The sequence below is a fragment of the Chlamydomonas reinhardtii genome, chromosome 12, assembly GCF_000002595.2.
Source record: "Chlamydomonas reinhardtii strain CC-503 cw92 mt+ chromosome 12, whole genome shotgun sequence".
Classification (NCBI taxonomy): Eukaryota; Viridiplantae; Chlorophyta; class Chlorophyceae; order Chlamydomonadales; family Chlamydomonadaceae; genus Chlamydomonas; species Chlamydomonas reinhardtii.
In genome coordinates this window covers 835948-860662 of record NC_057015.1, presented here as the reverse complement: position 1 = coordinate 860662, position 24715 = coordinate 835948, and the positions used below count along the sequence as shown (strand labels likewise).

At 63.0% G+C, this 24715-nt stretch overlaps 2 protein-coding genes across 2 annotated transcripts; both read left to right on the top strand.

Moving 5' to 3' along the window:
- The first annotated feature begins 37 nt into the window (after positions 1 to 37).
- Positions 38 to 3381, top strand: CHLRE_12g495954v5 (uncharacterized protein). The gene has a single exon (XM_043068002.1). It carries the CDS (start codon positions 207 to 209, stop codon positions 480 to 482), a length of 276 nt encoding a protein of 91 aa, XP_042918001.1. The 5' UTR covers positions 38 to 206; the 3' UTR covers positions 483 to 3381.
- A 19630-nt stretch (positions 3382 to 23011) lies between these two features.
- Positions 23012 to 24520, top strand: CHLRE_12g495953v5 (uncharacterized protein; the record flags this gene model as incomplete). The annotated part of the gene is made up of 5 exons (XM_043068001.1): positions 23012 to 23280; positions 23430 to 23442; positions 23501 to 23711; positions 24020 to 24112; positions 24391 to 24520. The coding sequence occupies exons 1-5, from the start codon at positions 23232 to 23234 to the stop codon at positions 24481 to 24483; spliced, it is 459 nt and encodes a 152-aa protein (XP_042918000.1). The 5' UTR covers positions 23012 to 23231.
- Positions 24521 to 24715: the final 195 nt, after the last annotated feature.

Below are 24715 nucleotides of genomic sequence, written 5' to 3'. Positions count from 1 at the left end.
GAGATGGTCCCTCTTGACCTGGGTGCACGGGCACCCTTGCTTGGTCGGATTGTCCCTTCTTTGTAATATCGCAACCTAACAACCAGCCCCTAGGGCTTGGTCCCTAGGCTCGTGAGCCTTGGCTCACGAGGGGACTCGCGACATTTCTGTTGTGACCGTCTCGGCTTCTTGTGCGTGGTTGAGAATGGTTCAGACCTGGTTCAGACATGGTTCAGACAGGGTTGGGATTCAGACAGGCGCTCAGCGCCGAGACGTTGGCCTCGAAGTTCCATGGCGGCCCGCCGCGCGGGCGGCCGGTCGCGCGGGTTCTTCCTTGTAGCAGTTTCAGTGGCTTCTGTGTGTGCAGGTTGTGGGTGGCCCTAGTGGCCGCCCTTGACCCGGCGCAAAGACTCCAAGGCGCATTGGTGGCCTCGCATCTCTGGGCCTCTCCTTCGCGGGTGCCGGCGTCTTTGGAGCCCAGAGACCCTCGTCCCAGAGATTGACGGGGGAGCTTCGCTGGCACTGGTGCTGCGGCGTTGTAGGGGCCGGCTGGCCGCATTTCGGTTTGTGTTGGCCCCCTTCGTATCAGGAGCTGGCGTCGACAAGGAGCATGAGGCCTTCGTCCAGAGATAACGTTGGCGCTCCGTTATTGCTGGTGACTGTGTTGTTGGGTGTTGGCATGCCGGGCATGTTGGTTCTTGCGTCGGCTTCTGTGTTGCCTGCCGTTTGTGAGCCTTCGGGCTGATTTCAGACTCCAGACCGTGCCTTCGGCACAGACATACAGGCGGTTTGGGGCGTTGCCCCGTGTTGAGCCTTCGGGCTGGGACCAGAATGTGCCTCGGCACGCTCGCGAATTTGGGGCACTGCCCTGCAGATGTGCCTTCGGGCTGGGACATGCTGTGCCACCTGGCACCAGATACGAGCAGTGCTTTGCGTTTGATTAGGCGTCGCTGGACTACATGCCCGGTGTACCTGGTTTAGCGTCGGGTGCTGTAGACAGCGCTTCATGCGCAGACACGGGTTGCCGCAGGATGTGGGGCTTTGGCGGGCTTAGGCTTGGCTTCGACTCACGAGTGTTGCACCCGAGACACGCTTTATGCGAAGACCTATTGCACGGTTGTCGAAGGTCGGTAGCCAACTGGGGGGAGGGTGGTTTCCCTTCGGGCCGGAGATGGTCCCTCTTGACCTGGGTGCGGGGCACCCTTGCTTGGTCGGACTGTCCCTTCTTTGTAAGATCGCAATCCTAACAACCACTGCCATATTACTAGCCCAAGCCTACTAGCCTCTAGGGCTCATCCCCTAGCCCGCGAGCCTTGGCTCGCGTGGGGGCGCACAACATCTTAGTTGTCGACCTTGGCTTTCGTTTCCAAATTTTTGTCGCCTGTTCCGGGCGCTTTGATCAGATTGGTTCAGACAGGGTTGGGGTTCAGACAGGCGCTCAGCGCCGAGCTTTGGGTTCGAAGTTCCATGGCGGCTCGCGGGCGGCTGGTCGCATGAGTTCTTCGGTGTTGTGTTGTCAGTGGTTTCTGTGTTTGCAGGTAGTGGGTAGCCCTCGTGGTCGCCCTTGGCCCGGCGCAACGGCTGGCGCATCGGTGCCTCGCCTGTGTGCGCCTCGGCGTCTTGCCTCGTGGCGCCCAGTCAGCCGTCGTCTCTGTCTGCGGTCTTCCTGGCTCTGCAGATTTTAGCCCTGGGGGTTTTAGCTCGCAGCATACGGTTCACGGACCGGTAGGCGCGTGGTGACCGCAGTCGGGTAGTCCCGGGTTTGGGGTGTGTGTGCACGGGCGGCTGTTGCCCGGGCGCCCGGGCGACTGTTGGCTCTTCTCGTCTCCGAGTGCCGCTGGGGCTTGTGTGGAGGGTCGGCCTGGGTCGTTGGTTGGACGGTTGGCGGGTGGTGCGCCCTTTGAGAGGGGCTGTGGTGTGCTGTGGCTTGGTGGTGTTTCGGCATGGCTTCCGGTTCCAGTTGTGCCTCGGCACAGACTATCAGACATGGGCCTTCGGGCCAAGACATTGCGCGTCTCTGACGCCAGCCATCGTCTTCGGACGTGATATTTGTGTGGTGCTTGCGTTTGATGGGGCTGTCGGCAGACCACTGGCCTGTCGTGCCTTGTTTTGCGTTGGTGCTGCCGCCAAAAGACCTAAAAGAGATGAGGGGTGTTACGTGGCGGTGGGGCTTAGGCGGGCTTCGGCTTGGCTTCGACTCATGCGCGTAACGCTATGAAGGTCGGCAGTCAACCAGGGGGTGGGTGTTTCTCTCTGGGCCGGAGACGGTCCCTCGCGGCGTGGGTACGGTGTGCCCCCGCTTGTCGGACTGTCCCTTCAATTGTAATTCGCATCCTAACAACCATATACGTAGCCTCTAGGGCTCAACCCCTAGCCCGCGAGCCTTTGCTCGCGTGGGGGCGCACAACATCTTAGTTGTCGACCTTGGCTTTCGTTTCCAAATTTTTGTCGCCTGTTCCGGGCGCTTTTCTCAGATTGGTTCAGACAGGGTTGGGGTTCAGACAGGCGCTCAGCGCCGAGCTTTGGGTTCGACGTTCCATGGCGGCCCGCGGGCGGCTGGTCGCATGAGTTCTTCGGTGTTGTGTTGTCAGTGGTTTCTGTGTTTGCAGGTAGTGGGTAGCCCTCGTGGTCGCCCTTGGCCCGGCGCAACGGCTGGCGCATCGGTGCCTCGCCTGTGTGCTCCTCGGCGCCTTTCCTCGTGGCGCCCAGTCAGCCGTCGTCTCTGTCTGCGGTCTTCCTGGCTCTGCAGATTTTAGCCCTGGGGGTTTTAGCTCGCAGCATACGGTTCACGGACCGGTAGGCGCGTGGTGACCGCAGTCGGGTAGTCCCGGGTTTGGGGTGTGTGTGCACGGGCGGCTGTTGCCCGGGCGCCCGGGCGACTGTTGGCTCTTCTCGTCTCCGAGTGCCGCTGGGGCTTGTGTGGAGGGTCGGCCTGGGTCGTTGGTTGGACGGATGGTGGGTGGTGCGCCCTTTGAGAGGGCTGTGGTGTGCTGTGGCTTGGTGGTGTTTCGGCTTGGCTTCCGGTTCCAGTTGTGCCTCGGCACAGACTATCAGACATGGGCCTTCGGGCCAAGACATTGCGCGTCTCTGACGCCAGCCATCGTCTTCGGACGTGATATTTGTGTGGTGCTTGCGTTTGATGGGGCTGTCGGCAGACCACTGGCCTGTCGTGCCTTGTTTGCGTTGGCGCTGCCGCCAAAAGACCTAAACGAGATGAGGGGTGTTACGCGGCGGTGGGGCTTTGGCGGGCTTCGGCTTGGCTTCGACTCATGCGCGTAACGCTATGAAGGTCGGCAGTCAACCAGGGGGTGGGTGTTTCTCTCTGGGCCGGAGACGGTCCCTCGCGGCGTGGGTACGGTGTGCCCCCGCTTGTCGGACTGTCCCTTCAATTGTAATTCGCATCCCTAACAAGCCTGCGGCTTGAGGGGGCCGTAGCTCAGGCCGTGGGGGTTGGGGTGCTTGGGGTGCGGAGGGGTCGGGGGGAAGGGAAGCGGGTGCGGAGGGAGTTGGATCGCGGGTAACTGCCCGCCCCATGGCATGCGGCGGGCACTGCGAATTGCTGGGCGCGGGGCAGTGAGGAAGAAGTTGAAACTGTGTGTGAAGAAATAGTTGCTAGGGTGGACCGCGCAGGCTATATGAGCGCGTTGGAAGTTACATTCACATTCGCAACAGCAATTGACGCGGCGGGAGCCGACGAGTGCCAACGCTGCAGTGGATGTAAGTAAACCCGAAACAATACGGGGTGCAAGGGTCGGGAACACGTGCGGGGCCGTGGGGCGGGGAAGAGGGGGGAGGGTGGGCAGGACGAGTGCAAAGGCGCGGCGGGGGCCCGCCGTCAACGCAGCCAAATAACACAGCGAGTGTGTGCGTCTAGAGTAAGCCCGTATGGCTGAGAGATGTGTGCGCTAGTGGCGCCCCCTGATAACCGCAAAGGCGTGGCTAGTGCAGAGGGGGCGGGCCCATCGGTGGCCTGCCGTCAACGCGGCCAAACACATCCCGCCCCAGCCAGGGCGTGCGGCTAGACATGTGTCCCCGAGTGGCGCCCCCTGATGCGTGCAAAGGCGCCGCTAGTGCAGAGGGGGCGGGCCCATCGGTGGCCCGCCGTCAACGCGGCCAAACACGCCCCGCACCAGGGCGTGCGGCTAGAGTGAGAATGCGTGGCTGAGTGGTGCGTTCGATAGCGGCGCGCACTGATTCGTGCAAAGGCGTGGCTAGTGCAAAGGGTGAGTGTGCAGCGGAGGCGTGCCGTGCACGAGACCAAAGTACAAAGCCAGTGCGTGCGGCTAGAGTAAGCCCGTATGGCTGAGAGATGTGTGCGCTAGTGGCGCCCCTTGATGCGTGCAAAGGCACGGCTAGTGCCCAGGGCACGGGCGCATCTGTGGCCCGCTGTCAAAGCGGCCAAACAAGTCCCCCATCAGGGCGTGCGGCTAGAGTACATCCGTATGGCTGAGAGGTGTGTCCCCGAGTGGCGCCCCCTGATGCGTGCAAAGACACCGCTAGTGCAGAGGGGGCGGGCGCATCGGTGGCCTGCTGTCAAAGCGGCCAAACACATCCCGCCCCAGCCAGGGCGTGCGGCTAGAGGTGTCTGCGCTGGTGGCGCCCCCTGACAAGCGCAAAAGCGTGGCTAGTGCAGAGGGTGAGTGTGCTGGGGCGTGCCGTGAACGTGACCAAAGTACAAAGCCAGTGTGTGCGGTTAGAGGAAGCGCGTATGGCTGAGAGGTGTGTGCACTAGTGGCGCCCCCTGATAAGTGCAAAGGCGTGGCTAGTGCAGAGGGGGCGGGCCCATCGGTGGCCCGCCGTCAACGCGGCCAAAGAATACAGCCAGTGCGTGCGGCTAGAGGAAGCGCGTATGGGTGTTAGGTGTGTGCGCTAGCGGCGCCCCCTGATAAGTGCAAAGGCGTGGCTAGTGCAGAGGGTGAGCGTGCGGGGGCGTGCCGTGAACGTGACCAAAGTACAAAGCCAGTGTGTGCGGTTAGAGGAAGCGCGTATGGCTGAGAGGTGTGCACTAGTGGCGCCCCCTGATACCCCTGATAAGTGCAAAGGCGTGGCTAGTGCAGAGGGGGCGGGCCTATCGGTGGCCCGCCGTCAACGCGGCCAAACACGCCCCGCACCAGGGCGTGCGGCTAGAGTGAGAATGCGTGGCTGAGTGGTGCGTTCGATCGCGGCGCGCACTGATTCGTGCAAAGGCGTGGCTAGTGCAGAGGGTGAGTGTGCAGCGGAGGCGTGCCGTGCACGAGACCAAAGTACAAAGCCAGTGCGTGCGGCTAGAGTAAGCCCGTATGGCTGAGAGAGGTGTGCGCTATATAGTGGCGCCCCTTGATGCGTGCAAAGGCACAGCTAGTGCCCAGGGCACGGGCGCATCTGTGGCCCGCTGTCACAGCGGCCAAACACATCCCGCCCCAGCCAGGGCGTGCGGCTAGACATGTCTGCGCTAGTGGCGCCCCCTGATAAGTGCAAAGGCGTGGCTAGTGCAAAGGGTGAGCGTGCGGGGGCGTGCCGTGAACGTGCCCAAAGTACAAAGCCAGTGCGTGCGGCTAGAGTAAGCCCGTATGGCTGAGAGAGGTGTGCGCTAGTGGCGCCCCTTGATGCGTGCAAAGGCACAGCTAGTGCCCAGGGCACGGGCACATCTGTGGCCCGCTGTCACAGCGGCCAAACACATCCCGCCCCAGCCAGGGCGTGCGGCTAGACATGTCTGCGCTAGTGGCGCCCCCTGATAAGTGCAAAGGCGTGGCTAGTGCAAAGGGTGAGCGTGCGGGGGCGTGCCGTGAACGTGCCCAAAGTACAAAGCCAGTGCGTGCGTCTAGAGTAAGCCCGTATGGCTGAGAGATGTGTGCGCTAGTGGCGCCCCTTGATGCGTGCAAAGGCACGGCTAGTGCCCAGGGCACGGGCGCATCTGTGGCCCGCTGTCAACGCGGCCAAACACATCCCGCCCCAGCCAGGGCGTGCGGCTAGAGTACATCCGTATGGCTGAGAGGTGTGTCCCCGAGTGGCGCCCCCTGATGCGTGCAAAGACACCGCTAGTGCCGAGGTGGCGGGCGCATCGGTGGCCCGCTGTCACAGCGGCCAAACACATCCCGCCCCAGCCAGGGCGTGCGGCTAGAGGTGTCTGCGCTGGTGGCGCCCCCTGACAAGCGCAAAAGCGTGGCTAGTGCAGAGGGTGAGTGTGCTGGGGCGTGCCGTGAACGTGACCAAAGTACAAAGCCAGTGTGTGCGGTTAGAGGAAGCGCGTATGGCTGAGAGGTGTGTGCACTAGTGGCGCCCCCTGATAAGTGCAAAGGCGTGGCTAGTGCAGAGGGGGCGGGCCCATCGGTGGCCCGCCGTCAACGCGGCCAAACACGCCCCGCACCAGGGCGTGCGGCTAGAGTGAGAATGCGTGGCTGAGTGGTGCGTTCGATTGCGGCGCGCACTGATTCGTGCAAAGGCGTGGCTAGTGCAAAGGGTGAGTGTGCAGCGGAGGCGTGCCGTGCACGAGACCAAAGTACAAAGCCAGTGCGTGCGGCTAGAGTAAGCCCGTATGGCTGAGAGATGTGTGCGCTAGTGGCGCCCCTTGATGCGTGCAAAGGCACGGCTAGTGCCCAGGGCACGGGCGCATCTGTGGCCCGCTGTCAAAGCGGCCAAACAAGTCCCCCAGGGCGTGCGGCTAGAGTACATCCGTATGGCTGAGAGGTGTATCCCCGAGTGGCGCCCCCTGATGCGTGCAAAGACACCGCTAGTGCAGAGGGGGCGGGCGCATCGGTGGCCTGCTGTCAAAGCGGCCAAACACATCCCGCCCCAGCCAGGGCGTGCGGCTAGAGGTGTCTGCGCTGGTGGCGCCCCCTGACAAGCGCAAAAGCGTGGCTAGTGCAGAGGGTGAGTGTGCTGGGGCGTGCCGTGAACGTGACCAAAGTACAAAGCCAGTGTGTGCGGTTAGAGGAAGCGCGTATGGCTGAGAGGTGTGTGCACTAGTGGCGCCCCCTGATAAGTGCAAAGGCGTGGCTAGTGCAGAGGGGGCGGGCCCATCGGTGGCCCGCCGTCAACGCGGCCAAAGAATACAGCCAGTGCGTGCGGCTAGAGGAAGCGCGTATGGGTGTTAGGTGTGTGCGCTAGCGGCGCCCCCTGATAAGTGCAAAGGCGTGGCTAGTGCAGAGGGTGAGCGTGCGGGGGCGTGCCGTGAACGTGACCAAAGTACAAATAATAATAATAATAATAATTACAACGCCGGCCCATAGGGCCTGGCATGGATTAACGGGGCAAGGTGACTAGGGCGAGAGGGCCCGCCCCCCTCACGCTGACGCCTCACCACGAAAGAGTCACAACCTCCGAAACTACAACCTCCAAGTCCTAGGCCGCTCTTCAAAGTCCACTACATCCGAGCCTGCACACCTAACATATCGAGCTAGGGAAACGCCGCGTTATAGTAGTGGAGCACTGCCAGTTTGTGCAAACCGAGGAGCCATGGCGCTCCTCCTCGAGCCTTGGATCTTGAGCCTTGTCTTGAACCTTGGACCTCGCCACTAAATCGGACTTCTGCACCACGACCTTTCTAGGTTGCAGCGGGCATAAGCCCGCAATTGCCACTAAGAGCAACTACCTATCATTCGTGGGATCACCAATCGGTTTCGCACCAATCTTTCGCCTTTTGCATAATTGGGCTTTTATCCGGATTCGTACCCGGGTCCCTTCTGCTGTAAGGACGAGTCAAATCGCTAACTGAGTTAGCGATCCGGTGATGACCAAAGTACAAAGCCAGTGTGTGCGGTTAGAGGAAGCGCGTATGGCTGAGAGGTGTGCACTAGTGGCGCCCCCTGATACCCCTGATAAGTGCAAAGGCGTGGCTAGTGCAGAGGGGGCGGGCCTATCGGTGGCCCGCCGTCAACGCGGCCAAACACGCCCCGCACCAGGGCGTGCGGCTAGAGTGAGAATGCGTGGCTGAGTGGTGCGTTCAATCGCGGCGCGCACTGTTTCGTGCAAAGGCGTGGCTAGTGCAGAGGGTGAGTGTGCAGCGGAGGCGTGCCGTGCACGAGACCAAAGTACAAAGCCAGTGCGTGCGGCTAGAGTAAGCCCGTATGGCTGAGAGAGGTGTGCGCTAGTGGCGCCCCTTGATGCGTGCAAAGGCACAGCTAGTGCCCAGGGCACGGGCGCATCTGTGGCCCGCTGTCACAGCGGCCAAACACATCCCGCCCCAGCCAGGGCGTGCGGCTAGACATGTCTGCGCTAGTGGCGCCCCCTGATAAGTGCAAAGGCGTGGCTAGTGCAAAGGGTGAGCGTGCGGGGGCGTGCCGTGAACGTGCCCAAAGTACAAAGCCAGTGCGTGCGGCTAGAGTAAGCCCGTATGGCTGAGAGAGGTGTGCGCTAGTGGCGCCCCTTGATGCGTGCAAAGGCACAGCTAGTGCCCAGGGCACGGGCACATCTGTGGCCCGCTGTCACAGCGGCCAAACACATCCCGCCCCAGCCAGGGCGTGCGGCTAGACATGTCTGCGCTAGTGGCGCCCCCTGATAAGTGCAAAGGCGTGGCTAGTGCAAAGGGTGAGCGTGCGGGGGCGTGCCGTGAACGTGCCCAAAGTACAAAGCCAGTGCGTGCGTCTAGAGTAAGCCCGTATGGCTGAGAGATGTGTGCGCTAGTGGCGCCCCCTGATAACCGCAAAGGCGTGGCTAGTGCAGAGGGAGCGGGCCCATCGGTGGCCTGCCGTCAACGCGGCCAAACACATCCCGCCCCAGCCAGGGCGTGCGGCTAGACATGTGTCCCCGAGTGGCGCCCCCTGATGCGTGCAAAGGCGCCGCTAGTGCAGAGGGGACGGGCCCATCGGTTGCCCGCCGTCAACGCGGCCAAACACGCCCCGCACCAGGGCGTGCGGCTAGAGTGAGAATGCGTGGCTGAGTGGTGCGTTCGATAGCGGCGCGCACTGATTCGTGCAAAGGCGTGGCTAGTGCAAAGGGTGATTGTGCAGCGGAGGCGTGCCGTGCACGAGACCAAAGTACAAAGCCAGTGCGTGCGGCTAGAGTAAGCCCGTATGGCTGAGAGATGTGTGCGCTAGTGGCGCCCCTTGATGCGTGCAAAGGCACGGCTAGTGCCCAGGGCACGGGCGCATCTGTGGCCCGCTGTCAAAGCGGCCAAACAAGTCCCCCAGGGCGTGCGGCTAGAGTACATCCGTATGGCTGAGAGGTGTGTCCCCGAGTGGCGCCCCCTGATGCGTGCAAAGACACCGCTAGTGCAGAGGGGGCGGGCGCATCGGTGGCCCGCTGTCACAGCGGCCAAACACATCCCGCCCCAGCCAGGGCGTGCGGCTAGAGGTGTCTGCGCTGGTGGCGCCCCCTGACAAGCGCAAAAGCGTGGCTAGTGCAGAGGGTGAGTGTGCTGGGGCGTGCCGTGAACGTGACCAAAGTACAAAGCCAGTGTGTGCGGTTAGAGGAAGCGCGTATGGCTGAGAGGTGTGTGCACTAGTGGCGCCCCCTGATAAGTGCAAAGGCGTGGCTAGTGCAGAGGGGGCGCGGGCCCATCGGTGGCCCGCCGTCAACGCGGCCAAAGAATACAGCCAGTGCGTGCGGCTAGAGGAAGCGCGTATGGGTGTTAGGTGTGTGCGCTAGCGGCGCCCCCTGATAAGTGCAAAGGCGTGGCTAGTGCAGAGGGTGAGCGTGCGGGGGCGTGCCGTGAACGTGACCAAAGTACAAAGCCAGTGTGTGCGGTTAGAGGAAGCGCGTATGGCTGAGAGGTGTGCACTAGTGGCGCCCCCTGATACCCCTGATAACCGCAAAGGCGTGGCTAGTGCAGAGGGAGCGGGCCCATCGGTGGCCTGCCGTCAACGCGGCCAAACACATCCCGCCCCAGCCAGGGCGTGCGGCTAGACATGTGTCCCCGAGTGGCGCCCCCTGATAAGTGCAAAGGCGTGGCTAGTGCAGAGGGGGCGGGCCCATCGGTGGCCCGCCGTCAACGCGGCCAAACACGCCCCGCACCAGGGCGTGCGGCTAGAGTGAGAATGCGTGGCTGAGTGGTGCGTTCGATCGCGGCGCGCACTGATTCGTGCAAAGGCGTGGCTAGTGCAGAGGGTGAGTGTGCAGCGGAGGCGTGCCGTGAACGAGACCAAAGTACAAAGCCAGTGCGTGCGGCTAGAGTAAGCCCGTATGGCTGAGAGAGGTGTGCGCTAGTGGCGCCCCTTGATGCGTGCAAAGGCACAGCTAGTGCCCAGGGCACGGGCGCATCTGTGGCCTGCTGTCACAGCGGCCAAACACATCCCGCCCCAGCCAGGGCGTGCGGCTAGACATGTCTGCGCTAGTGGCGCCCCCTGATAAGTGCAAAGGCGTGGCTAGTGCAAAGGGTGAGCGTGCGGGGGCGTGCCGTGAACGTGCCCAAAGTACAAAGCCAGTGCGTGCGGCTAGAGTAAGCCCGTATGGCTGAGAGAGGTGTGCGCTAGTGGCGCCCCTTGATGCGTGCAAAGGCACAGCTAGTGCCCAGGGCACGGGCGCATCTGTGGCCCGCTGTCACAGCGGCCAAACACATCCCGCCCCAGCCAGGGCGTGCGGCTAGACATGTCTGCGCTAGTGGCGCCCCCTGATAAGTGCAAAGGCGTGGCTAGTGCAAAGGGTGAGCGTGCGGGGGCGTGCCGTGAACGTGCCCAAAGTACAAAGCCAGTGCGTGCGGCTAGAGTAAGCCCGTATGGCTGAGAGATGTGTGCGCTAGTGGCGCCCCTTGATGCGTGCAAAGGCACGGCTAGTGCCCAGGGCACGGGCGCATCTGTGGCCCGCTGTCAAAGCGGCCAAACAAGTCCCCCAGGGCGTGCGGCTAGAGTACATCCGTATGGCTGAGAGGTGTGTCCCCGAGTGGCGCCCCCTGATGCGTGCAAAGACACCGCTAGTGCCGAGGTGGCGGGCGCATCGGTGGCCCGCTGTCACAGCGGCCAAACACATCCCGCCCCAGCCAGGGCGTGCGGCTAGAGGTGTCTGCGCTGGTGGCGCCCCCTGACAAGCGCAAAAGCGTGGCTAGTGCAGAGGGTGAGTGTGCTGGGGCGTGCCGTGAACGTGACCAAAGTACAAAGCCAGTGTGTGCGGTTAGAGGAAGCGCGTATGGCTGAGAGGTGTGTGCACTAGTGGCGCCCCCTGATAAGTGCAAAGGCGTGGCTAGTGCAGAGGGGGCGGGCCCATCGGTGGCCCGCCGTCAACGCGGCCAAAGAATACAGCCAGTGCGTGCGGCTAGAGGAAGCGCGTATGGGTGTTAGGTGTGTGCGCTAGCGGCGCCCCCTGATAAGTGCAAAGGCGTGGCTAGTGCAGAGGGTGAGCGTGCGGGGGCGTGCCGTGAACGTGACCAAAGTACAAAGCCAGTGTGTGCGGTTAGAGGAAGCGCGTATGGCTGAGAGGTGTGCACTAGTGGCGCCCCCTGATACCCCTGATAAGTGCAAAGGCGTGGCTAGTGCAGAGGGGGCGGGCCCATCGGTGGCCCGCCGTCAACGCGGCCAAACACGCCCCGCACCAGGGCGTGCGGCTAGAGTGAGAATGCGTGGCTGAGTGGTGCGTTCGATCGCGGCGCGCACTGATTCGTGCAAAGGCGTGGTATGTGCAGAGGGTGAGTGTGCAGCGGAGGCGTGCCTGAATGAGACCAAAGTACAAAGCCAGTGCGTGCGGCTAGAGTAAGCCCGTATGGCTGAGAGAGGTGTGCGCTAGTGGCGCCCCTTGATGCGTGCAAAGGCACAGCTAGTGCCCAGGGCACGGGCGCATCTGTGGCCCGCTGTCACAGCGGCCAAACACATCCCGCCCCAGCCAGGGCGTGCGGCTAGACATGTCTGCGCTAGTGGCGCCCCCTGATAAGTGCAAAGGCGTGGCTAGTGCAAAGGGTGAGCGTGCGGGGGCGTGCCGTGAACGTGCCCAAAGTACAAAGCCAGTGCGTGCGGCTAGAGTAAGCCCGTATGGCTGAGAGAGGTGTGCGCTAGTGGCGCCCCTTGATGCGTGCAAAGGCACAGCTAGTGCCCAGGGCACGGGCGCATCGGTGGCCTGCTGTCACAGCGGCCAAACACATCCCGCCCCAGCCAGGGCGTGCGGCTAGACATGTCTGCGCTAGTGGCGCCCCCTGATAAGTGCAAAGGCGTGGCTAGTGCAAAGGGTGAGCGTGCGGGGGCGTGCCGTGAACGTGCCCAAAGTACAAAGCCAGTGCGTGCGGCTAGAGTAAGCCCGTATGGCTGAGAGATGTGTGCGCTAGTGGCGCCCCTTGATGCGTGCAAAGGCACGGCTAGTGCCCAGGGCACGGGCGCATCTGTGGCCCGCTGTCAAAGCGGCCAAACAAGTCCCCCAGGGCGTGCGGCTAGAGTACATCCGTATGGCTGAGAGGTGTGTCCCCGAGTGGCGCCCCCTGATGCGTGCAAAGACACCGCTAGTGCCGAGGTGGCGGGCGCATCGGTGGCCCGCTGTCACAGCGGCCAAACACATCCCGCCCCAGCCAGGGCGTGCGGCTAGACATGTCTGCGCTAGTGGCGCCCCCTGATAAGTGCAAAGGCGTGGCTAGTGCAAAGGGTGAGCGTGCGGGGGCGTGCCGTGAACGTGCCCAAAGTACAAAGCCAGTACGTGCGGCTAGAGTAAGCCCGTATGGCTGAGAGATGTGTGCGCTAGTGGCGCCCCTTGATGCGTGCAAAGGCACGGCTAGTGCCCAGGGCACGGGCGCATCTGTGGCCCGCTGTCAAAGCGGCCAAACAAGTCCCCCAGGGCGTGCGGCTAGAGTACATCCGTATGGCTGAGAGGTGTGTCCCCGAGTGGCGCCCCCTGATGCGTGCAAAGACACCGCTAGTGCAGCGGGGGGCGGGCGCATCGGTCCCGCTGTCAAAGCGGCCCAACAAGTCCCCCAGGGCGTGCGGCTAGAGGTGTCTGCGCTGGTGGCGCCTCCTGATAGGTGCAAAAGGCGTGGCTAGTGCAGATGGGGCGGGCCCATCGGTGGCCCGCCGTCAACGCGGCCAAACACGCCCCGCACCAGGGCGTGCGGCTAGAGGTGTCTGCGCTAGTGGCGCACTCTGATAAGTGCAAAGGCGTGGCTAGTGCCGAGGTGGCGGGGGCGCATCGGTGGCCCGCTGTCACAGCGGCCAAACACATCCCGCCCCAGCCAGGGCGTGCGGCTAGAGGTGTCTGCGCTGGTGGCGCCCCCTGACAAGCGCAAAAGCGTGGCTAGTGCAGAGGGTGAGTGTGCTGGGGCGTGCCGTGAACGTGACCAAAGTACAAAGCCAGTGTGTGCGGTTAGAGGAAGCGCGTATGGCTGAGAGGTGTGTGCACTAGTGGCGCCCCCTGATAAGTGCAAAGGCGTGGCCTGTGCTGAGGGGGCGGGCGCATCGGGGGCCCGCCGTCAACGTGACCAAAGATCACAGCCAGTGCGGCTAGAGTAAGCGCGTATGGCTGAGTGGTGTGTGCGCTAGTGGCGCGCACTGATGACTGATGAGTGCAAAGGCAAGTGGCTAGTGCAATGCCAGGCAAGTGAGCGTGGCGTGGCGTGTGTGTGCCAGGTGGCGAGGCAGGTGCGCAGGTGCTAACCGTCCATAGTATTCCTTATCACAGTAGTGATAAGAATAGTGATTAGAATAGTACCTGAGCGTTAGGCTCGCGTGCGCCCACCCGTCGCGAGCGCCAGCGAGCAACGTCCTTGCGCTGCACCCGACTCCTTCGTGCTGCTTTTCGACCACAATTGATTGCTTAAGTTTCATACTAGTACAATAAATACACATGATTTTAGTTTGCTTCAGTTTGCGAGCTCGGTGCGTGAAGCGTCCGTTTTGTGCATGCAACCTATTCTCTGGGCTCTACGTTCTGTTTTGCTTTGCCGTCATAAAAGCGTTGCGGCATTTGTCTGCTCACAGCCCGGACCCCTGCTCGGCGGGCTCCTATGGGACGCGAGTTTCGCGATGTCTAGTCGCGTGCTTCTTGCGTGCGCGCGCTCTAGTGCCGCCGCGAGCTGCGTAAGTCCTCTGTATTAGTGTTCTATCGCGTTGTGTTGCGAGTGCGTGCGTTGCGTGCGTGTGGCGTGAGCGAGTTCCTTGGGACCCGGGGTCGGAGCAAGTCCTTCTGCTTGCTTGGGTGCCGCCGCGAGCTGCGTTAGTTCGTAGTGCTAGCGCTCTATCGCTTTGCGTTGCCAGCGCACGTGTTGTGTGCGTGTGCGTGCGTGTAGAGTGCGCGTGTTGTGTGCGACGCGCTCGCGGGTCGCTAAGAGCTGTTTTAGTCCTTTGTGTTTGCGTTCTTTCGTTTCGTGTTGCGTGTGCGTGTGAAGTGTGCGTGTGGCGTGAGCGAGTTCCCGGCGACCCAGGGTCGGCACAGACACGCGCCCGAAAGTCTTAGTCCTCCGCTCGGCTCTCCACAAGCCTGCGGCTTGAGGGGGCCGTAGCTCAGGCCGTGGGGGTTGGGGTGCTTGGGGTGCGGAGGGGTCGGGGGGAAGGGAAGCGGGTGCGGAGGGAGTTGGATCGCGGGTAACTGCCCGCCCCATGGCATGCGGCGGGCACTGCGAATTGCTGGGCGCGGGGCAGAGAGGAAGAAGCTGAAACTGTGTGTGAAGAAATAGTTGCTAGGGTGGACCGCGCAGGCAATATGAGCCTCTCCTCGTGCCGCCTGGCCCGCCGTCGTCTCCACCGGCGGCCTTGCTGGCTCAGCAGATAGTTAGGTTGCGGGTGCCGTTCGTAGCATGGCGGTTCAGGGACCGTTAGGCAGCAGGTGACGCTGGTCGGGTAGTCCCGGGTGTCGGGTTGTGAGTGCCCGGGCGGCTGTTGCCCGGGCGCCCGGGCGGCTGGTGCGCCTGTTCGCCTCCGGGCGCGCGCGTGCGTGTTTGGTGGGTCGGTCTAGTTCGCTGGTGGGGCGGGTGGAGGGCGGTGTGCCCGTGGCGAGGTGTTGTGGTGTACTGGTGGTTTGGTCAGTTTCCGGCTCGGTTTCCCTTTGTGGTGCCTCGGCACCGACGTTTCCGGACATGGGCCTCCGGGCCAAGACTTTGCGCGTCTGTGACGCCGACGAGAAAATGTGTGGTGCTTGCGTTTGATGGGGATGTCGGCAGACCTCTGGCCTGTCGCGCCTTGTTGTGCGTTGGTGCTGCCGCCAAAAGACCTAAACGAGATGAGGGGTGTTACATGGCGGTGGGGCTTTGGCGGGCTTCGGCTTGGCTTCGACTCATGTGCGTAACACTATGAAGGTCGGCAGCCAACCAGGGGGCGGGTGTTGTTTCTCTGGGTCGCAGATGGCCCTTCGCGGCGTGGGTACGGCGTGCCCCCGCTTGTCGGGCTGTCCCTTCAATTGTAATCCGCATCCAATATGAGCGCGTTGGAAGTTACATTCACATTCGCAACAGCAATTGACGCGGGAGCCGACGAGTGCCAACGCTGCAGTGGATGTAAGTAAACCCGAAACAATACGGGGTGCAAGGGTCGGGAACACGTGCGGGGCCGTGGGGCGGGGAAGAGGGGGGAGGGTGGGCAGGACGAGTGCAAAGGCGTGGCGGGGGCCCGCCGTCAACGCAGCCAAATAACACAGCGAGTGTGTGCGTCTAGAGTAAGCGCGTATGGCTGAGAGATGTGTGCGCTAGTGGCGCCCCCTGATAACTGCAAAGGCGTGGCTAGTGCAGAGGGGGCGGGCCCATCGGTGGCCTGCCGTCAACGCGGCCAAACACATCCCGCCCCAGCCAGGGCGTGCGGCTAGACATGTGTCCCCGAGTGGCGCCCCCTGATGCGTGCAAAGGCGCCGCTAGTGCAGAGGGGGCGGGCCCATCGGTGGCCCGCCGTCAACGCGGCCAAACACGCCCCGCACCAGGGCGTGCGGCTAGAGTGAGAATGCATGGCTGAGTGGTGCGTTCGATAGCGGCGCGCACTGATTCGTGCAAAGGCGTGGCTAGTGCAAAGGGTGAGTGTGCAGCGGAGGCGTGCCGTGAACGTGCCCAAAGTACAAAGCCAGTGCGTGCGGCTAGAGTAAGCCCGTATGGCTGAGAGATGTGTGCGGTAGTGGCGCCCCTTGATGCGTGCAAAGGTATGGCTAGTGCCCAGGGCACGGGCGCATCTGTGGCCCGCTGTCAAAGCGGCCAAACAAGTCCCCCAGGGCGTGCGGCTAGAGTACATCCGTATGGCTGAGAGGTGTGTCCCCGAGTGGCGCCCCCTGATGCGTGCAAAGACACCGCTAGTGCAGAGGGGGCGGGCGCATCGGTGGCCCGCTGTCAATGCGGCCAAACACATCCCGCCCCAGCCAGGGCGTGCGGCTAGACATGTGTGCGCTAGTGGCGCCCCCTGATAAGTGCAAAGGCGTGGCTAGTGCAAAGGGTGAGCGTGCGGGGGCGTACCGATGCGCCCGCCCCCCGCTGCACTAGCGGTGTCTTTGCACGCATCAGGGGGCCCAACAAGTCCCCCAGGGCGTGCGGCTAGAGGTGTCTGCGCTGGTGGCGCCCCCTGATAAGCGCAAAAGTGTGGCTAGTGCAGAGGGTGAGTGTGCTGGGGCGTGCCGTGAACGTGACCAAAGTAGAAAGCCAGTGTGTGCGGTTGGCGGAAGCGCGTATGGGTGAGAGGCGTGTGCACTAGTGGCGCCCCCTGATAAGTGCAAAGGCGTGGCTAGTGCAGAGGGGGCGGGCCCATCGGTGGCCCGCCGTCAACGCGGCCAAAGAATACAGCCAGTGCGTGCGGCTAGAGGAAGCGCGTATGGGTGTTAGGTGTGTGCGCTAGCGGCGCCCCCTGATGAAAGCAAAGGCTTGGCTAGTGCAGAGGGTGAGTGTGCGGGGGCGTGCCGTGAACGTGACCAAAGTACAAAGCCAGTGTGTGCGGGTAGAGGAAGCGCATATGGCTGAGAGGTGTGTGCACTAGTGGCGCCCCCTGATACCCCTGATAAGTGCAAAGGCGTGGCTAGTGCAGAGGGGGCGGGCCCATCGGTGGCCAGCCGTCAACGCGGCCAAACACGCCCCGCACCAGGGCGTGCGGCTAGAGTGAGAATGCGTGGCTGAGTGGTGCGTTCGATCGCGGCGCGCACTGATTCGTGCAAAGGCGTGGCTAGTGCAAAGGGTGAGTGTGCAGCGGAGGCGTGCCGTGAACGAGACCAAAGTACAAAGCCAGTGCGTGCGGCTAGAGTAAGCCCGTATGGCTGAGAGATGTGTGCGCTAGTGGCGCCCCTTGATGCGTGCAAAGGCACGGGTAGTGCCCAGGGCACGGGCGCATCTGTGGCCCGCTGTCAAAGCGGCCAAACAAGTCCCCCAGGGCGTGCGGCTAGAGTACATCCGTATGGCTGAGAGGTGTGTCCCCGAGTGGCGCCCCCTGATGCGTGCAAAGACACCGCTAGTGCAGAGGGGGCGGGCGCATCGGTGGCCCGCTGTCAAAGCGGCCAAACACATCCCGCCCCAGCCAGGGCGTGCGGCTAGAGGTGTCTGCGCTGGTGGTGCCCCCTGACAAGCGCAAAAGCGTGGCTAGTGCAGAGGGTGAGTGTGCTGGGGCGTGCCGTGAACGTGACCAAAGTACAAAGCCAGTGTGTGCGGTTAGAGGAAGCGCGTATGGCTGAGAGGTGTGTGCACTAGTGGCGCCCCCTGATAAGTGCAAAGGCGTGGCTAGTGCAGAGGGGGCGGGCCCATCGGTGGCCCGCCGTCAACGCGGCCAAAGAATACAGCCAGTGCGTGCGGCTAGAGGAAGCGCGTATGGGTGTTAGGTGTGTGCGCTAGCGGCGCCCCCTGATAAGTGCAAAGGCGTGGCTAGTGCAGAGGGTGAGCGTGCGGGGGCGTGCCGTGAACGTGACCAAAGTACAAAGCCAGTGTGTGCGGTTAGAGGAAGCGCGTATGGCTGAGAGGTGTGCACTAGTGGCGCCCCCTGATACCCCTGATAAGTGCAAAGGCGTGGCTAGTGCAGAGGGGGCGGGCCCATCGGTGGCCCGCCGTCAACGCGGCCAAACACGCCCCGCACCAGGGCGTGCGGCTAGAGTGAGAATGCGTGGCTGAGTGGTGCGTTCGATCGCGGCGCGCACTGATTCGTGCAAAGGCGTGGCTAGTGCAGAGGGTGAGTGTGCAGCGGAGGCGTGCCGTGAACGAGACCAAAGTACAAAGCCAGTGCGTGCGGCTAGAGTAAGCCCGTATGGCTGAGAGAGGAATGCGCTAGTGGCGCCCCTTGATGCGTGCAAAGGCACAGCTAGTGCCCAGGGCACGGGCGCATCTGTGGCCCGCTGTCACAGCGGCCAAACACATCCCGCCCCAGCCAGGGCGTGCGGCTAGACATGTCTGCGCTAGTGGCGCCCCCTGATAAGTGCAAAGGCGTGGCTAGTGCAAAGGGTGAGCGTGCGGGGGCGTGCCGTGAACGTGCCCAAAGTACAAAGCCAGTGCGTGCGGCTAGAGTACGCCCGTATGGCTGAGAGAGGTGTGCGCTAGTGGCGCCCCTTGATGCGTGCAAAGGCACAGCTAGTGCCCAGGGCACGGGCGCATCTGTGGCCCGCTGTCACAGCGGCCAAACACATCCCGCCCCAGCCAGGGCGTGCGGCTAGACGTGTCTGCGCTAGTGGCGCCCCCTGATAAGTGCAAAGGCGTGGCTAGTGCAAAGGGTGAGCGTGCAGGGGCGTGCCGTGAACGTGCCCAAAGTACAAAGCCAGTGCGTGCGGCTAGAGTAAGCCCGCATGGCTGAGAGTTGTGTGCGCTAGTGGCGCCCCTTGATGCGTGCAAAGGCACGGCTAGTGCCCAGGGCACGGGCGCATCTGTGGCCCGCTGTCAAAGCGGCCAAACAAGTCCCCCAGGGCGTGCGGCTAGAGTACATCCGTATGGCTGAGAGGTGTGTGCACTAGTGGCGCCCCCTGATGCGTGCAAAGACACCGCTAGTGCAGAGGGGGCGGGCGCATCGGTGGCCCGCCGTCAACGCGGCCAAACACATCCCGCCCCAGCCAGGGCGTGCGGCTAGACATGTGTGCGCTAGTGGCGCCCCCTGATAAGTGCAAAGGCGTGGCTAGTGCAAAGGGTGAGCGTGCGGGGGCGTACCGATGCGCCCGCCCCCCGCTGCACTAGCGGTGTCTTTGCACGCATCAGGGGGCCCAACAAGTCCCCCAGGGCGTGCGGCTAGAGGTGTCTGCGCTGGTGGCGCCTCCTGATAGGTGCAAAAGGCGTGGCTAGTGCAGATGGGGCGGGCCCATCGGTGGCCCGCCGTCAACGCGGCCAAACACGCCCCGCACCAGGGCGTGCGGCTAGAGTGAGAATGCGTGGCTGAGTGGTGCGTTCGATCGCGGCGCGCACTGATTCGTGCAAAGGCGTGGCTAGTGCAGAGGGTGAGTGTGCAGCGGAGGCGTGCCGTGAACGAGACCAAAGTACAAAGCCAGTGCGTGCGGCTAGAGTACGCCCGTATGGCTGAGAGAGGTGTGCGCTAGTGGCGCCCCTTGATGCGTGCAAAGGCACAGCTAGTGCCCAGGGCACGGGCGCATCTGTGGCCCGCTGTCACAGCGGCCAAACACATCCCGCCCCAGCCAGGACGTGCGGCTAGACATGTCTGCGCTAGTGGCGCCCCCTGATAAGTGCAAAGGCGTGGCTAGTGCAAAGGGTGAGCGTGCGGGGGCGTGCCGTGAACGTGCCCAAAGTACAAAGCCAGTGCGTGCGGCTAGAGTAAGCCCGTATGGCTGAGAGAGGTGTGCGCTAGTGGCGCCCCTTGATGCGTGCAATGGCACAGCTAGTGCCCAGGGCACGGGCGCATCTGTGGCCCGCTGTCACAGCGGCCAAACACATCCCGCCCCAGCCAGGGCGTGCGGCTAGACATGTCTGCGCTAGTGGCGCCCCCTGATAAGTGCAAAGGCGTGGCTAGTGCAAAGGGTGAGCGTGCAGGGGCGTGCCGTGAACGTGCCCAAAGTACAAAGCCAGTGCGTGCGGCTAGAGTAAGCCCGCATGGCTGAGAGTTGTGTGCGCTAGTGGCGCCCCTTGATGCGTGCAAAGGCACAGCTAGTGCCCAGGGCACGGGCGCATCTGTGGCCCGCTGTCAAAGCGGCCAAACAAGTCCCCCAGGGCGTGCGGCTAGAGTACATCCGTATGGCTGAGAGGTGTGTGCACTAGTGGCGCCCCCTGATGCGTGCAAAGACACCGCTAGTGCAGAGGGGGCGGGCGCATCGGTGGCCCGCCGTCAACGCGGCCAAACACATCCCGCCCCAGCCAGGGCGTGCGGCTAGACATGTGTGCGCTAGTGGCGCCCCCTGATAAGTGCAAAGGCGTGGCTAGTGCAAAGGGTGAGCGTGCGGGGGCGTACCGATGCGCCCGCCCCCCGCTGCACTAGCGGTGTCTTTGCACGCATCAGGGGGCCCAACAAGTCCCCCAGGGCGTGCGGCTAGAGGTGTCTGCGCTGGTGGCGCCTCCTGATAGGTGCAAAAGGCGTGGCTAGTGCAGATGGGGCGGGCCCATCGGTGGCCCGCCGTCAACGCGGCCAAACACATCCCGCCCCAGCCAGGGCGTGCAGCTAGAGGTGTCTGCGCTGGTGGCGCCCCCTGACAAGCGCAAAAGCGTGGCTAGTGCAGAGGGTGAGTGTGCTGGGGCGTGCCGTGAACGTGACCAAAGTACAAAGCCAGTGTGTGCGGTTAGAGGAAGCGCGTATGGGTGAGAGGTATGTGCACTAGTGGCGCCCCCTGATAAGTGCAAAGGCGTGGCTAGTGCAGAGGGGGCGGGCCCATCGGTGGCCCGCCGTCAACGCGGCCAAAGAATACAGCCAGTGCGTGCGGCTAGAGGAAGCGCGTATGGGTGTTAGGTGTGTGCGCTAGCGGCGCCCCCTGATGAAAGCAAAGGCTTGGCTAGTGCCGAGGGTGTGTGCGGGGGCGTGCCGTCAACGCGACCAAAGAATGCGGCCAGTGTCAATTCGCAACTTCCGCTACAAATTGTCTTGCCCCCGTGCCGCCTGCAAGCCCACACCGCCTTCCATTCTGGCCTACGTACGCTTTAGCCCCGCACCGCAACAGCCCGGGCGTGCGCCTAGAGCGAGAACGCGTTGCTTGGTGGTGTGTGCGCTGGTGGCGACCACTGATGTGTGCAAATGCGTGGCTACTGCAGAGTATTGTGTGCGGGGTCCCGCCGTCAACTAGGCCAAAGGACACAGCCAGTGCGTGCGGCTAGAGGAAGCGCGCATGGCTGAGAGGTGTGTGCGCTAGCGGCGCCCCCTGATGAATGCCAAGGCGTGGCTAGTGCAGAGTATGTGTGTGCGGGGGCCCGCCGTCAGCGCGGCCAAAGAACATCCCCAGGGCGTGCTGCTAGAGTAAGAATGCGTGGCTGAGAGGTGTGTGCGCCAGCGGCGCCCTCTGATTAGTGCAAAGGCGTGGCCTGTGCTGAGGGGGCGGGCGCATCGGGGGCCCGCCGTCAACGTGACCAAAGATCACAGCCAGTGCGGCTAGAGTAAGCGCGTATGGCTGAGTGGTGTGTGCGCTAGTGGCGCGCACTGATGACTGATGAGTGCAAAGGCAAGTGGCTAGTGCAATGCCAGGCAAGTGAGCGTGGCGTGTGTGTGCCAGGTGGCGAGGCAGGTGCGCAGGTGCTAACCGTCCATAGTATTCCTTATCACAGTATTGATAAGAATAGTGATTAGAATAGTACCTGAGCGTTAGGCTCGCGTGCGCCCACCCGTCGCGAGCGCCAGCGAGCAACGTCCTTGCGCTGCACCCGACTCCTTCGTGCTGCTTTTCGACCACAATTGATTGCTTAAGTTTCATACTAGTACATTAAATACACATGATTTTAGTTTGCTTCAGTTTGGGAGCTCGGTGCGTGAAGCGTCCGTTTTGTGCATGCAACCTATTCTCTCGGCTCTACGTTCTGTTTTGCTTTGCCGTCATAAAAGCGTTGCGGCATTTGTCTGCTCACAGCCCGGACCCCTGCTCGGCGGGCTCCTATGGGACGCGAGTTTCGCTATGTCTAGCCGCGTGCTTCTTGCGTGCGCGCGCTCTAGCGCCGCCGCGAGCTGCGTAAGTCCTCTGTATTAGTGTTCTATCGCGTTGTGTTGCGAGTGCGTGCGTTGCGTGCGTGTGGCGTGAGCGAGTTCCTTGGGACCCGGGGTCGGAGCAAGTCCTTCTGCTTGCTTGGGTGCCGCCGCGAGCTGCGTTAGTTCGTAGTGCTAGCGCTCTATCGCTTTGCGTTGCCAGCGCACGTGTTGTGTGCGTGTGCGTGCGTGTAGAGTGCGCGTGTTGTGTGCGACGCGCTCGCGGGTCGCTAAGAGCTGTTTTAGTCCTTTGTGTTTGCGTTCTTTCGTTTCGTGTTGCGTGTGCGTGTGAAGTGTGCGTGTGGCGTGAGCGAGTTCCCGGCGACCCAGGGTCGGCACAGACACGCGCCCGAAAGTCTTAGTCCTCCGCTCGGCTCTCCACTAGCGTTCCGAGGAGCTACGGCGACTTGCGTTCCGAGGAGCTACGGCGATGAGCAGCAGGTGATTATGACTGGCTTGCGTGTGCGTCGGGCTCTGACGTCGGCGGAAGTCATGCGCATCAGTGTGTCCGTTATTGCTGATTTCTGGGGCCGGCTGCAATCATATGTCAGTCTCGGCCTCCGCCCGAAAGCCTGGGCCACGGTGCCTGCGCACCATCCGTTCCTCTCGCGGGGTGCGGGTGACTGTGTGCTGCTAGTGTTGCCTGATGATGTGGGCTCCCCGCCCCCCTCGCCTTAATTTGCTCGTGAGTGGTGGGAGCGGTGTGCCTCTGGTGTGTGCGCTGTGGGTGTGGGGCGTCGACGTGGGCGTCGCCGGACTACGTGCCCGGTGTACCTGCGTTGACGCCTCGCCGGTTTGATTGCGCCTCGTGCGCTAGTGCGGTTTGCTGTACGTTGGTGGGGCTTTGGCGGGCTTGGGCTTAGCTTCGACTCGCTGTGCAGCTGCCGAGACACGCATTACGCGAAGACCTGTTGCACGGTTGTGGAAGGTCGGTAGCCAACTGGGGGGAGGGTGGTTTCCTTTCGGGCCGGAGATGGTCCCTCTTGACCTGGGTGCACGGGCACCCTTGCTTGGTCGGATTGTCCCTTCTTTGTAATATCGCAACCTTAATGAGGATGGGGCGACGCCGTTGGTCTGGCAAATGGCTTCCCAATCCGCACAATCCGTACTGCCACGCAGTCGACCGCAGCAGTTTGCCGCCACCGTATGTTCCTTTCCGCATAACAAGCAAAATCGCATATCGTAAAAGCCGCCCTGCGCAGGGCCTCCGTTCGCGCCTTGGTCCGATGACCTTGGCTCGATGGAGTTACTGTGTATGACTGTAGTAATGACAGACGCCAATGTAAAGAGATAGGGTGCCGAACGCGCGAGTTCAGCGTCATACATAGCGCGAGTTCAGGCCCGAGTTGCAACTCAGCTCGAGTCCTTGCTTTCTAAGCGCGCTTCCATAAGTTTACTGATATGACTATGCGTGCATTTAATCGTCGGCTGCCTGGCTGCTTTCTTTACGGTGAGCTCATGAGGGGTCTAAAGTTTGCCGGGGAGATAGCAGCGGCACAGATATAGCGAGATCATGCATACTATGAGCGACGAACCGGTGTTCCGCTGTGTCGCCCTTCTCTCACATTCATGCGCGGCGAACCGGACTGCTGACGCCAGGCCTTTGGAATTGGTGAGTGAAAAGACCGGGATGTAGCTCGTAAGCAACAATGGCTCTCTTCTTCGCCCAGTTTCGACGCCGGCCCCGCCAGCTGGCTGCAGCTGCCACCGCCCGCGCCTTCGCCGCACCCGCTGACCACGTATGTGCGCACATGTCTACTTGACACCTGCGCCAACGATGTCGCCGACGCGTTTGGCAGTAGCGTGGCCGCGCGCACGCTCACGCTGCGGCAGGCCCTCCTCATTGCCTCAGTATGCGAGTTCAGCGGCAGTGTGTTGCTGGTGAGGAGGCGGCGGCGGCGTGATCAGCGGCGGTGGCGCATGGGGAGGGGGCAGGGGGCCGGTGCAGGCTTAGGGGCCCGGCTAGGTGCAGGGGCGGCAGGGGGAACGCCGGGGTGCGTCCTCGGGTCGCCCGCACACACACGACATGGCGTGATAGGGGGAGGGGAATGGGTTTGGGTGCTACGTGCCCACGGCTCGGTCGCACAGATTCGTACGCGGTCGGAGAGGATGATGGTGGCACGTGGCACGGCCGGTTTGGCCACCCTGTCGACACTGATTGGGCGCAAACCTCCCACGCACGCGCACAGGGCCGGGAGGTGACCCGCACGGTGGCGGGCGGCATCGCGCGGCTGACCGCCTTCGACTGTGCGCCGGAGCTGTACATGTGGGTTTCAGGGCGTGTGCGTATGCGTGTGCGTGTGCGTGTGTGTTTGTTAGGAAAGCACTGTGTATGCAAATGTGTATGTGTGTGTGTGTGTGTGTGTGTGTGTGTGTGTGTGTGTGTGTGTGTGTGCGTGGTGTGGGTCGGTGGGTCGGTGGGTGCGTGGGTTGGTGGGTGCGTGGGGAGTGCGAACTCTGCGCGCTGGTTGCTGGTTGGTCCGCCGCGGCCGCGGACCCTCCACCCGCTCCTCGGCCGCCGCCCCTGTCTTCCCGCCGTGCCCACTGCGCCGGTCCTGAGCCCGCCCCTGCCCGCGCGCTCCTGCAAGTTCGGCATGCTGTGTGCTCTGACTGCCTCGGGCGTGTGGCTGCTACTGGCCACCTATCTCAGTGAGCGGCAGCAGCTTGGGACGGGGAGGGGGGGGGGGCAGGTGGGAGGCGGGAGTGCAGCCGACCGATGTGAGCAAATGGGTTGGGGCCTTGGAGGGGTAGGCATGGGGGGTCCGGGAGAAGGCGGGGGCGATGGGGAGGGCACGGGGCCAAGCTACGGTAGGGAGGGGAGGGAGGGGGAGGGGGAGGGGGAGGGGGAGGGGGAGGGGGAGGGGGAGGGGGAGGGGGAGGGGGAG

Coding starts and splice junctions, on each gene's coding strand:
- CHLRE_12g495954v5 (XM_043068002.1), top strand. CDS start 207: ATGGTTCAGACAGGGTTGGGATTCAGACAGGCGCTCAGCGCCGAGACG.